The sequence below is a fragment of the Aythya ferina genome (assembly GCF_964211825.1).
Source record: "Aythya ferina genome assembly, chromosome: 1".
NCBI lineage: Eukaryota > Metazoa > Chordata > Aves > Anseriformes > Anatidae > Aythya > Aythya ferina.
In genome coordinates this window covers 86,486,553-86,499,531 of record NC_140296.1, presented here as the reverse complement: position 1 = coordinate 86,499,531, position 12,979 = coordinate 86,486,553, and the positions used below count along the sequence as shown (strand labels likewise).

The window sequence follows — 12,979 nt, the reverse complement described above, 5'->3', positions numbered from 1 at the left end:
CTGTTCATAAGGCTAATGCACAGTGACAACCTTTAACACAGCTTCTACTAACAGTTTCCCATTGCAAGTGAGGCCAAACAGGTGGCAACATCCACTCAGTGCCTTGTTATCGCTGTGAAGCTTTGATCTACCTAATGTATAATAAATAAGATTCTGCATTTTAATCATCTTTCTGCTTTCATATCACTTGTGCTGCAAAGTCTGATTTTATTTCCAAAAACTCATCCAGACTTTGTTGATCTCTTTTTTTTATTATTATTATTTATTTATTATTATTGGATTATTTTTGATCATTTATTTATTTCAACATACCTATTGGTAGACAGACGATGTACCGGCTGGAATTTATTATACTGTATGCCCACTGCTTCCCTATCCACCTTTATCCTATTCCTATGCCTGCAAAAGATGTAGGAATTCTTAATTATTTTTTTTACCTTATACCATATAATAGACCGACCTTTGGGTTAGGACATTGACTGATGGAATATGCAGTTAGGGTTAAAGTCCCCTGGTTTCTCTATGTACTTCTCACTCTACAGCTGCAATATACCTTAATCTGGTAAAAAAATAGATAGATAGATAGATAGATAGATAGATAGATAGATAGATAAAATAAACAGGAAGGGTTACTTAAAAATAAAAATCCCAGTTCTGCTCTTACATACCTACCAATCCAAGGTTGGTGCTGCAGTATTTTCAGTAAATTAGTTAAAATCCTAATTCCATATTACCTACTTGTGGTCATCCTGATAATGTCAAGGTAAGGAGTATCAGACCCAAATTTATTTATAAAATAGACATTATTGAAACCAATAATGTTTATATGATAAATGAATATGTAAGAATAATAATATAGAATAGTGCTGCATTGCTTATATGTAGTATTTTTTTCAAACACTGTGCTTTGTCTTGTATTCATTGAAATAGTGCTAAATTTCTCACCAAATTATGTATTGTCAAACTTACCACTTTATTAAATGTTGAGTTAGAAAGAGAAGAAAACTTCTGACAGACACTTAAATTGTTCTTCACATAAAAATTATAATTAATAATTAATATAACTAAATTACCCTCTTAATTGCAAATTACACAAAAATACAAAGTGGATAAAAGTATAATTTCAGCATTATGATCTAAATTAAGAAGATAAGAGTGTCTTTTTTAAATGTTGACATTGGTGGCTGGAATTAATTTATATAAACTGTGCCCATCTAGGAACGACCAAGCTGATGACATTATAAATTCATCAAATTGTTTAAGTGAGAGAATATTAATTCTAACAATGTCAGAACAACCTGTACTCACTAAGGAATGCAGCCAAAATTTTGTCTGGAGGTAAAATTCAGCTCAGTAGGTAGTAGGAGACGCACTAAAAGGGTTAGAGCATTGTCATTGCACACTACGTTTTTGCATTTTACAAACTTGGCAAGATGCAAGTTAGTCCGTGAATGCAGAGGAGTCCAAGAGAGCAGATGTGTTCTTCTTTCTGAGTCCTACCTTTTACCAGTTGCTTTTAGAAAAGTGCTACCTAGACCTTTCATTTACATATAATGAAATTTTTAAAAAGAAATGCTGTGAGAGGCCAGGTTCTCTGCTGGTATGCACCAGCAGTGCTTCTTTAATTCAGTAAACTCTGTCAAAATGTGCCAGCTTATAGAGTTTTGGAATGGAAACAATAGTTTTTCTTTAGACAATTTGACTGCTGCAAACTTTAGAAACTGCATATAGAGCAATCAGTACGCTTTAAAAGAAAGTAAGATTTCATAGTCATAATTGACCTCATTGACCGTGAGTCATTTTTGTCAAATCACTTGATTTCTGGTTAGGAAATACACCACTTAAAGATAATTAATTTGATTACCAGCTGATTACTTTGGTAGGGTCATCAAGAAAGCTTGAGGATCTGGTTCAGCAAAGCTTTTGTACTTATATTTTACTGCATGGCATTCAAATCACAGGGGTTTAATCTAGAACTCTCCTGGTTCCCTCAATGGAGGGAGATGTTTTGGCCACTAAACATGATGGATCTAATTCTGCAGGGACAAACCAAACTAGTTTCATAAAGAAACTGCTCTCCTGGACCAGAACAATTCCCACAGGAGTTCAGACAGTTTAAAAATAAACAAATAAGTGTACACGTCAATTACGCCTCAGGTCCACGGGAGCACTAACTGGAAAGTAGAGCAGTACCGAGGCCAGTCTACTTGAGAGTGGTCAAGCTCTCAGCAATATGAAGAAGAGCCACTGTGTGAAACTTGGCCCAAGAGGTGACTGTTATTTTCAGGGCAGACACACACAGCAGTGTACGTATAAAATAAAGTGCCTGTAGAAAGTCTGCAGAGCCAACATATTGTCAGCTTTGGAGAGCTGATCTCTCTTGGCTATTTCATAAACTAAATTATTTGATTACATGACAGTATAAATATGGTGCCACTGGCTTTGTTTGTCTCCAGATTACTAGCAAGCTTCATGAACAGAATTAACATGGAAACTACTATCAAAACCAGTCACTTTCTTCGTTTCTGACCCAATGGAGTGTGCTATCATCACCAAATGATTATATTCATTGCATATAATCCAATTTAACATTTTAAAATAAATGCTAGCTTCAGTGAAGTGTAGTGTTTACCAAGCAAGTTAACAGAAAAATAGTATCATATGGCATAGAGTCTAAAAAAATTATTATATTTAGTTGTTTGGGTGATGGAAGACTTTTAATGATGATGCCATACTCACAAACAAGAAATCTTTCTTGTCTTTAATTTCCAAACTGTAATTCATAGAATAAAGCCAAATAAATAAACAGTATGGCAAGCTGCTAAAAATAAAACTCTCCAAAGTTTTTAGTTCAGTATTAAATACAATGATTTGATAAAAGCAGTGGATTAGATAGGGTCTAATCCTTTACTTTCTACTTGGGCTCCATTCAGCAAAATTCTTAGGCTGTCAGCTTTGCAAATCTTTGCAAAACTATTTTTATCCTTAATAAATTATTTGCTCTGTTAGTTACCCTAAAAACAGAACAAATTGGAGGACATGGGTGGAAGGATAATAATTTGAGAAATAATGAATGCAGATTTTTAAGAGTTAGACCAACTGCAGCAACAGAACGATGGAAAAGGAACAAGAGATTAATTTCTGAATACTGATAAAATGTACAATGTCCATAAGCAAAACCAAATTTCATTACTGCGGCACAAAAGTATCTAGACATCACATATCTTAACCCAGATTTTATTTAGAAGGTAAAGTGAAGATCTTTGCTTTGTTTTCCCCGGACTGATGCATATTAATGTAAAGACATTAACTGAAGTGGTGATAATTGTTTGCAAAATGACATTTGGTTCTAAAGCTGGCAATCATGAGCCAGAGCTGTTGATAGTAATTAAAGGAAAATTATTTACTTCAAGAGAACAATGATAATTTAAAACAACATTACATTTTCTTAATATGACAGTCTGATTTTGCTATGTTGAATGAATTAAGGTTGAATGTGCGAACAGTTGTAATGTTTTCTAAGACAGGAAGTGTAAGTTCAGATGACTCTTCTTTCTATCATTAAGGACATTGGGAAAATCATCTTCTACATAGTAGGTAGTGTTATCTATGGTTAGTAAATTTATTCTAGCATAAAAGATGCTAGTAGTCCAAGTGGACAGTATGAAATACACAAATGGTCTGGATCCTGTGAATGCTCTTCATATATAGATATGGAGAAATCTTGATTGAATTTAATACTTTTTCTTTTTCTTGAGAGGGAGGTAACAAAAACTGTGTTTTGATGTTTCAGACAGGTAAGTCTGAAGTTGGGTACTCTGAACTTTTAATATAATCTGGAATTGTGTATTAGGTGGCAAAAAAAAATGGTAAAGATGGTTTACTCCACTTAGGCTGGGCAATAAGAATTTTTTGTTTAAGTCTGGACTATTTTAGAAAAAGTGGAAGATGTTGATGAGGTGGAATTGTAGGTAGGTTGACATTTCTGATAATATGTTCAAGAGAGTTAGATTGTAACCATGGGAGTCTAAGAATGTTAATATGGAGCATAAACATGGTTTAACTCCTTAATATTTTAGGGTTGTACAGAATGTTCAGGATTTAGAGGAACTTTTGTTTCTTAAAGATGAAAAAAATGTTCAAAATCCAAATTACTAATTTGGTTGATTAGTTCAATAAGGATGAACGTTTGATACAGAAAGAAAAAAATGCATTTTGGCTGATTTTGAGCTCCACAAAGTCACCATTGTTCTTAATTTGATAGTGGTAGGTCCCAAAAGTCATCTGTGTTTCCTTGGCCATATATGTCAAGGCTCTTTGACTTGGGTAGACAAGGTATCTCTGATTCTCATTGCAGGTTTTCCTATGACTAATCTGGCTGCTTTGCTAGAAAGGGAATCTTCCTTTGTGTGCTTATTTATTCACCAGAGACACCATTTTCTTCAATAACAGAGATCAGAGAGGGGAATGAAGGCATGGTGGTAGAACTGCAAGTTAACAGAAGCCTTGTTGGAATGTACTGTGAGAGGTTTGGCTGAATTCAAACTCAGAAAATACTGAAAGTATACCCAGAGACTGAGTTTTATTAAATACATTCCCATTATTAGACTTAAACATCACATTTAAACTGTGAAATACAGTCTAGCAAAACTTTTTTTCTATCATCAGCTAACTTCCACAGGATTGTTTCCTGAATTAACAGCAAACTAATGTGCTGGATATAGAAGATGCTACACAAAGATGCCTACATTCAAGAGCTGTGAGGACTACGTAGTTAGAAAGAGCCAAATTATAGTTAAGTAAATAAATGGAGCAGAAGGCATCTGGAATGATGTGAAGTATCTTCCAAAGTGTAAATGCTTGAACTTGCCACAGGAGACAAAAAAATCCTTTTCTTACACCTAGGTAAGAAATAAGGAACCACCCTCTTCTGACCCAAGCCATTCTATGATTCTGTGAAATAATTTTTATCACCCCTGAAAATTCCTCTGTATTTGTCTTTACTGCAGTATTTAAGTGCTAAATTAAATTCTGATTCCATTATGATAAACTATAATCCATGACCTATGACATGTCTCCATGGTAGATAATACTGATTCATCTGTCTCTGGAAGCACTTGCTGATGTAGGTATCTGTATGTCTACGCTTGTTTCAAATGAATGTATATATAAACATTAATTTTCACTCTTTGGCATGAACAAGATGAGACTGTCGCCACTTGCCATTACAGACAGCACACACTGTCAGGACTGTATGAACGATTGCTTCATGTTGTAGTCAAACAGAATTAAATAGAAGTACATTTTGTCATAGATTATTGCTTTGGAAAGAACTTTAAAAGTTTTTGTTTCAGAAAAGTCAAATGAGAGGCTTTTACTTTTCTTGTTGTTGTGAAGTCTGACCTCGATCTGTGACTAGTTGCACAACCTTAACCTGAAGCTGCATTTCTATGCAAATAAACCCTGAGAAACACCACCTGGATCAGATGAAGGAGTTAGTCTGGATAGATTTACTGGTGAGGCTTGTTAGGTGGAGCTGCTGCCTCCTACAGAAAAAGCTTCTGTGTGTCTTACCCCCACGTGCAGAGCTATGCTTTCCCCTGATATTTGAACATTGAATGTCCAACATAAATGTTGGACATTTAGGAAGGGAGAGCAAAGCAGTTGTGCTATGCAGGAAGGGTAAGCTTTGCTTGTGTTACACTGGTTAGGTACTAAGAGACAGCATAGCAAAGAAGCTGAAGCCTCTCCAGTTTGGAGACTAAATCAAAGTTTGATTTACAGGGGAGGGAGAGCTCTCCCTTTCTCACACTGGGATTCTGTGTGACCCAGTCTAGGAAAAGTAAGAAGGGGCCCTTGGCCTTCTCATACCTGCTAGGGTCATGCTTGGGAAGATGATGGAAGAGCCTAGTGTGTACATAAAAATAGTCAGAGACCCTTTGTTAAAATATATTAAAATATTATGTATATTATAACCATTATAATAATAGAGGAAACAATATAGTGGCTATGACAGGGTCAAAGTATATTTTAAAGCAACAGAAGTTACAGTTCTGTAAGAGCACTGCAAAGGATCCATTGCTAAAACATAAAAAAAGAACGCCAGTAACTCAAAGATGCAAAGTTTGCTTGATTAGTGGTCTGACTGGAAACTTGCCTGTTTGTAGCTGTTATAAAATGCAATAGATTTCCATTGTCCTTTTCTTTGAACACTTAACTGCAGTCTTACCACTGGAATATCCCGACACGTAATCTCCTAGTGTGATCTAGGTGGCTTTTTTTTTTTTTTTTTTGGCAAAATGAGTATTTTCTCCTTGAGATAATATTTGCACAGAGCTCTTTTAGACAAATGTCCTAAATGAAGGAAAAACTTTTCTGTTTGTATGGTTTTAGTCATAAAAACAGAACTGATGAGAGTGTTAATAATACATATTTCATGGGATGCAAACAAAAAGTAGATTAATGAAAAGGGAATGCATGCTTCTCCTTTAATGTCTGTGGAAGGCTTTGGAAGAGATGGCTGCTTGCAAGTGGCCTCCACCACCAGGAATGCATGGTGATCAGTAGCTAGCATCACATTTTTGGGTCTCTGAGTGAAGGAGGCCTACAAGATGGAGTTTGTTGCGGTTGAGACCTGTACATTGATGGGAAACAGCAGAGAAGTTCATGATCTGGGAAGTCAGCTACTGTGTTTGCAACATGATTTTATGCACGGAAAGAAAGATTTGGAGGTGAAAAGAGACTCAGTGAGCAAGAGAGTTTATGAAATCCTGCTTATTTTAATCCCCCAGGAGGCAAAACAGTCATTTATTTCTAACTGGGAATGCAAAGGAAAGTAAGAAATAGAGTTTGCCTTCATTGTTTTGTTTAATTTATCCTTATTAGTCTGCACTTTTTCACAACCTCACTTACTGAAATGATAGCCATTCATTTTGCCAATACAGATTCCTCCAACCAAGAACTTATGATGTATAATTACTATTTTTCAAGTCTTATTTGTAGATTGTCAAGATTAGCATGCAGTTTTGCTTGGCATAAGTTTTTTGCTGCTGAGAGAGTTTAAGTCTTTTTTTATAGGCTCCTTTTCTGGTTAGCTTTCCAGCAGCCTTACTGCAGGGTGGTTGTTTTATTTTTAATATTTTTATTTATCTATCGTTTTGTCAGCATTTTGCTTCTTGATCTTCCCATTCATTGACTACCCAGACCCCAGTTCATCTCCATCCCAGAAGAGTGGGGGTTATTCCATTCTTAATTTTCTTTACTTCTTGTGGTTTCGCATGGGAGGGAGAAAAGAGCTTTTGGTATTTCCAGGTGCTTGCCTGCAGAGCTCATAGCACTGGTGGAACTGGGATATGCTGTCCACTGCATCCAGTGGTACATGCAACCGTATGTACTCTCCTGACTGAAAGTCTTGCAATCTGCACCTCTGTTAGGATCATACACCTGGCAGTGAGCTGAATAAATGCTCTGCTACTGCTGGCTGTCTGCATTGCCACTTTCAGCTAAGAATTTTACTGTCTCCCAGTTAGCCTGTCCAAGATTTTAATAGGATGAAATTCATACATATATTTAATAAACCTAAAATGACAGGCATCCTATCATTCATCTCCTATCAACAGCACGCAGTGTGGCACGACAAAAGGCACACACAGACTGCTCCTAAGGCTCTGTGATGCTCATCTTGCAGAGTAGCAAGGACTTCTATTTAATCAGGTGTCTTTACTACAGCAAAAGCAGGCATAGCCCAAAGGAATTTCGTAAAGGAAGGCAGAGCTTGTGCCATTGTGTATTCGGTAGGAATACACATCCTCCTGTTACACAAAGGATACTTTCCATACTGTGCATTAAATTGCTGCAAGCTCTGTAACATTTACTACAGAAATAGTTTTATTTAAAAAAAAAAAAAAAAAAAAAAACATTTTTCCTACTCTGTTTGATGCAAGAACACCTCAGAAGAACACGGCTGCCTTATGGTGTGAAGGATGATCCCTGTCTAAGAAAAAGCACTTACTCATCTCCCTTCATGCAGGACACAAACTGTGTTTCCCTCCGAATGGGAAGTGGCATGCTCCCTCCACAGCCCTCCCATGGTGCAGATAACTGATTATAACTATACATAGCAATGCATGTTTCACTGAGTGTTTAAATTACAGTGCAGCATTGGGGAAAACGAATGCAGAATTTCAAAACTATGTTCTTCATTGCATTTACAGTGTTTTAGTGTGCTTGCAGTGGTAATGTGTGAACAGACAAAAAAAAAAAAAACAACCATCATCCAAACCAGTCTTCTCTTCTTGGCTTGTCTGAGAGGGCTATCAACAAACACAGAAGAAATCCTGGAGGTGTCAGCCCTTGGAGCATATTTAAGACAGATGATCCAGAAAAGTGTCATCGTGCCATCCCAAGTGATTCTTCGCATTTATTTATACCAAGAAAAAGAAAATAGGCTCAAACAGCGTAGCGGATTAGCCAGCCCAACACAGGGCACCACAATGTCTTCTTATATGCAAGGCAAACGCTTGCTAATCCAGTGCCCAGATAACTGAGAAATAGTAAAGCCACGCTTACAAGGAGTGCTACACGCTTCGCAGAACTAGAGAAAAAAACCTCAGTTGATAGGAAAATGCTGTATCTTTACTTTCAATGAAAGAAAAGCTAAAGAAATTAAGTGTTAATCTTACAAGCAAATTTAGGTCTGCCCTCCGATGTGCTTTAGGTGAGTCCCTACACATTTCTGTGTTCAGGTTTCCGTATCTGTCTGTAACATGGGGTACTGATGCTGATCTCCCTCATAAAACCTGTACAGATTTATACTTGAATAATACTATTTGAGAATCAGTTGTTTTATGTTCATATCATAATTTTTAAAGTTTGCATATCTGTGGCTCTTTCCTTATAGAAAAGTGACAGAATTCTGAGAATAACGTGTAAGGTTTGGCAAATGAGAACTCTCGAATGCACAGGTTCCATGAACATTTGGGCAGCAAGCAGTGCAGTCGTACTACCTGAAAATACATCTCATCTTTTCTTTTCTTGAGTTTTGGGGTACTAAGCCAGTCTCTAATTATTAAGAAGACACCTCCACCGAAAGCAGATTAACCCTCCTTTATTAGGGCGCTACAATTTCCCCTTAAGTGCTTGGTATTGGTAAATGTTGAAGAGACAGAGACCTTGATCAGATATAGTCCAGCACAAGCCTACAGTGTAAGAAATAAACACTGTTATCCTTCTGATTAAGGTCTCTGTGTAGGTGTCCAAATCGACTGAATAGCCATTGGATAAGAAAAGCACCACAAGGAATTAAAATTCTTCTTACCCTGTAATCCTGTTTTATTTTCTACAGGAAGAAGTCTGTTTTTTATCAGATAAATGGCTCAAAATTAAGTACAGCATATAGATTTGCTTCAGTTAAAAATCCCAAGACAGTAATCATTTACGCTGCAAACAAAATATATTTTTATAATAAATTATGAGTAGTTTAAAACTAATTTGGAATAAGGGTGGTATTACTTGCTTACATTATAAAGCAAAAGTATAATTTTGAGGTCAATCAGAATTACTAAAAGCTCTTGTGGATTTGGAGAGAGCAATCAGAACTACATTAAATTGGTGTTGTTTTTTTTATACATAAAATCAAATTATAAAGTCAATAGGCCTTAATCCTTTAATCTTTCAACATTCATGTTTTCTCCTGGATGTTCTTGAGTGGGTAATAGTTTGATTTGGGAGATCAAAGGGTTAATTTGCTTTTCAATTGAGGAATGACTCAGAGTTCCCCTTTATTGTTCAAAAAAAAAAAAAAAAAAAAAAAAAAAAAAAAGTGGTGTGTGGGTGTAAGGTAGGGAAAAAAAGCCAAGAAAATGGATTCACTAATTGGGGTTTTCACCTGCTGTGAGTCTAATTGAATACAATACCTTATTTGTAACTCAAGGAGAAAGAAGATTATGCAAAGTATGAGAATTTCAGACTGGTTTTTAAATTCTTATTACTTGGCACTATTGTATGGGAAAGAAGACAAACGTGATTATAACAGCAGCAAGCTTCTGTTAAGGAAGACCAGGAAACTCCAGAAAAGTAGAAAACTGAAAGAATGTGTATCGGGGGAGGAGGAGAAGGTATTTCTTGAAAGAAAGCAAAATGCTTTTTCCGTGAAACTGCAGGCTCCCTGCTGCATTAAGCAGGCTGCTCTTCTCTCAGTGTAATGGATCGTGAAGTCCCTCCCAGTCAATGTGCTAAAAACCGTATTTTAAAGACTTAGAGAGAGATCCCTCGCTTCTTAAAACTTAGCAGAAGATGGGAAAAGATGCGGTTGTTGATTTGAAACAACTGACAGCCTTTGGCCGGTTCACTTGCCTCAAAGCTAGTATATCTAATGCAACTTTTGATCCAATACATGACCCACTGCAGTGCACAGGGAGTTTCTCACGGGGCCCGGTGAGCTTTAATGTGGTGCTCTGTCTGTCCACACAGAGATGAATCCTCTTTATCTTTCCTTGCTGCAGCAGCGTTGCAGATGCGAGATGAATGAAAACTGTGACTTAGACCTTTTGAAGCAAATTAGGTTGTGTAGAAACTGAGAAATTTACATTTCACTCCCTTAGGTTTCACAGTTGCCTTGGGCAGTTGGAGGGGTTGAACCTTGGGCATCCTGCTCTTGCAATGTTTCTAGGAAAGAGCATACGGGCTTCCCCTGAACTGCTTGTTGGGGTTTTCCTAAAAGCAGGTTGTCCAGATGCCTGGAGCCTTAGAGACAGCCCCTGATAGCCTGATGTTTAGGATAGATACCACCAAGTCATGTGCTTACTGACATCTGTACGTTTGGAAAGCAGTCCAAGGGTATTGATGTGGTATAGAAACTATGGGTGAGACAAGTTTTCCGTGCATCTAGGCCTGTGTCTTCCCAGTGTAAAAAGAGGGACCTTTTGTAGGTTTGGAAGGCACTTTTTTTGGGACACCTTTACCGCAAAGGTAGGTCTGCAAACCTGGGAAAACTACACAGGTGCATGAAGGACCTAGGTCTCCCCCAGCATTGCTTTCACGAAGGAAGGACGGGGAGATGTGAGAGGTGGGCGAGACTGGCTGTGCTGGTGTGAAATGCGGTGCTGTGAGGAGATCCTTGGCGTGTACCTACATGCCCAGTGCTCGGCCGGGCCCAGCTGGGCCAGAGGGGTGCCCGGGGTGGCAGTCTGGGTCCGGGGAGAGAAATCACCCGGTGTCACCCACAAGCCCACTGCTTGGCACCGCACTGACCAACAGCTGCACCACGACATCCACGCCAAGCCCCCTTTCCAATCCGGCGCAGATTTTAGGGATATGTTTTAATGGGGGGATTCTTGTGGTGGTGGGGGGGAACGTTAACCCCAGATGCTCCTTCCCACCCCTAACGCTTCCCCCCTTTCCCCCCAGCCGCCCGCCGAGGCCCGCCCAGCGGCAGCCAGCCCCCTCCCGGCGGCGGGAAGCAGCAGCCCACACAGCGCCGGGGGCGGGCCGGGGCGGCTCTGCTGGGCTCGGCTGGGCTCGGCACGGTGGGGCAGAGCACGGCACAGGAGGGCTCGGCTCGGCACGGCACGGCACGGCACGGCGAGCGCCGCCCTCTCTTTGCCTCCCTCCCTCCCGGTGGTGGGGCGGCCGCAGTGGTGCTGGGCGGCGGGGCCGTGCGGCCGCGCTGTCGGTGGCTCCGGCGAGCAGCTGCCGCCATGAGGGAGCAGCGCAGAGGGTGAGGAGGAGCGGGGCGAGGCGGCAGGTGCCGGCGGGGCTGCGGGGGCAGGCGGCGGGCGAGCGGTCCCGGAGGAGGCGCGGCGGGGACCGCCGGGGTGCTCCGCTACGGGGGGCAGCGCGGAGCACCCCGCAGCCGGGCACGGGCACGGGGGAGTCCCAGGCTGGGAGCGGGGTTGGTGCTGGGGAAGCGTGGGAGCTGCGATCTCCTAGGGTTGAGGAGTTGGTTGTCCGAGCCGGGAGCCCGCCGTGAAATGGCTTTGGCAGGAGCGGGGAGGCTTTGTAAAGCAAACAGCGGGCAGGCAGCAGCTGGAGGGGCAGGCTCTCGGCCGGCCCCAGCGGCTGAGCCGTAATCTTTGCCCGCGACGGAGCGCACAAAATAAATGTTTAACATCATCACCAGGGAGAAAGGGGAAAAAGAAAAAAAAAAAAAAAAAAAAGAGTTACTATTCAGTACTTGGCAGTTGATATTTGCCCTTCTCCTATTCGTTTCCAGTATCAGCAAGAAACTTAAATGTGCCTCGGTGCCTCCCTTCAGCAGGGAGATAAATCTGGCAAAAGCCAATAAAACATGCTGCAGTCAAATTCCTGCCGAAAAGACGCTGATCCTTGGCTTAAGCAGGAGTAATCTCCGTGCGCGGATCGGTAGGCTCCGGGTTTATGGGTGAAAACAGTGCTCCTTTGTAAGGCACAAAGGAGTGCCACCTTCTCACGCCGTTAATACTTCCCGTAGCAGCAACGTGTTTCACCCCGGGAATTAATGAAACGCTGTAAAAAGACAGCTATTAAGTCTTCCGTGCAATCACTGTCATCTACTGCTGAAAACAGTTTTAATTTTAACTGAGCGGTAGCATCTCCACATACAAGCGCTTTGAATTGCGTCTCTGTTAGTTTAGGAACAGCCAAGCAACTGTATCGTGTTTGTTTTGGCTTTTTGACAGCAGTCATAAGGTGGTTGTAATAACCTTTTGCTGATCTTAAAGCCAAAAGGTGAGAGGCATTATAAATTGTGTTGACTGAAAGCAGATCAATTCAGTGCTTTGTAAAATAATACTTTAATTTCAGCTTGTTATTAAGTGTGTCTAACTATCTACTTATTGCCACCTGATGGAATTCCTTATTCTGTGCACATCTGTGCACTTGCACATCTAGTTCGTGTTGCATTTTCAAATAATGTGTGAGGGGGAGAAGCGCTGCAGAATTTGTACCAGTATCTGAGGTGAAGAGCAGCACAAGAGCTTAAAAAGGACTGTGCGGTTGCAGT

The 12,979-nt window shown here is 40.0% G+C and overlaps 1 protein-coding gene across 15 annotated transcripts in view; it reads left to right on the top strand.

Moving 5' to 3' along the window:
- The window catches only part of DMD (dystrophin), a 1,246,037-nt gene that overhangs the window by 1,146,438 nt on the left and 86,620 nt on the right, over window positions 1-12,979 (top strand). Inside the window, exon 1 of one of the 15 annotated variants that reach the window (XM_084515481.1) lies at window positions 11,538-11,716. The exons of 13 other annotated variants lie outside the window; for them this stretch is intronic. In XM_084515481.1, coding sequence (XP_084371607.1) covers window positions 11,697-11,716 — 20 coding nt within the window. In that variant the 5' untranslated portion in view covers window positions 11,538-11,696. Of the gene's footprint in view, window positions 1-11,537; window positions 11,717-12,979 lie in introns of those variants that run through there. One more of the 15 variants, XM_084515482.1, reaches the window with a different exon arrangement.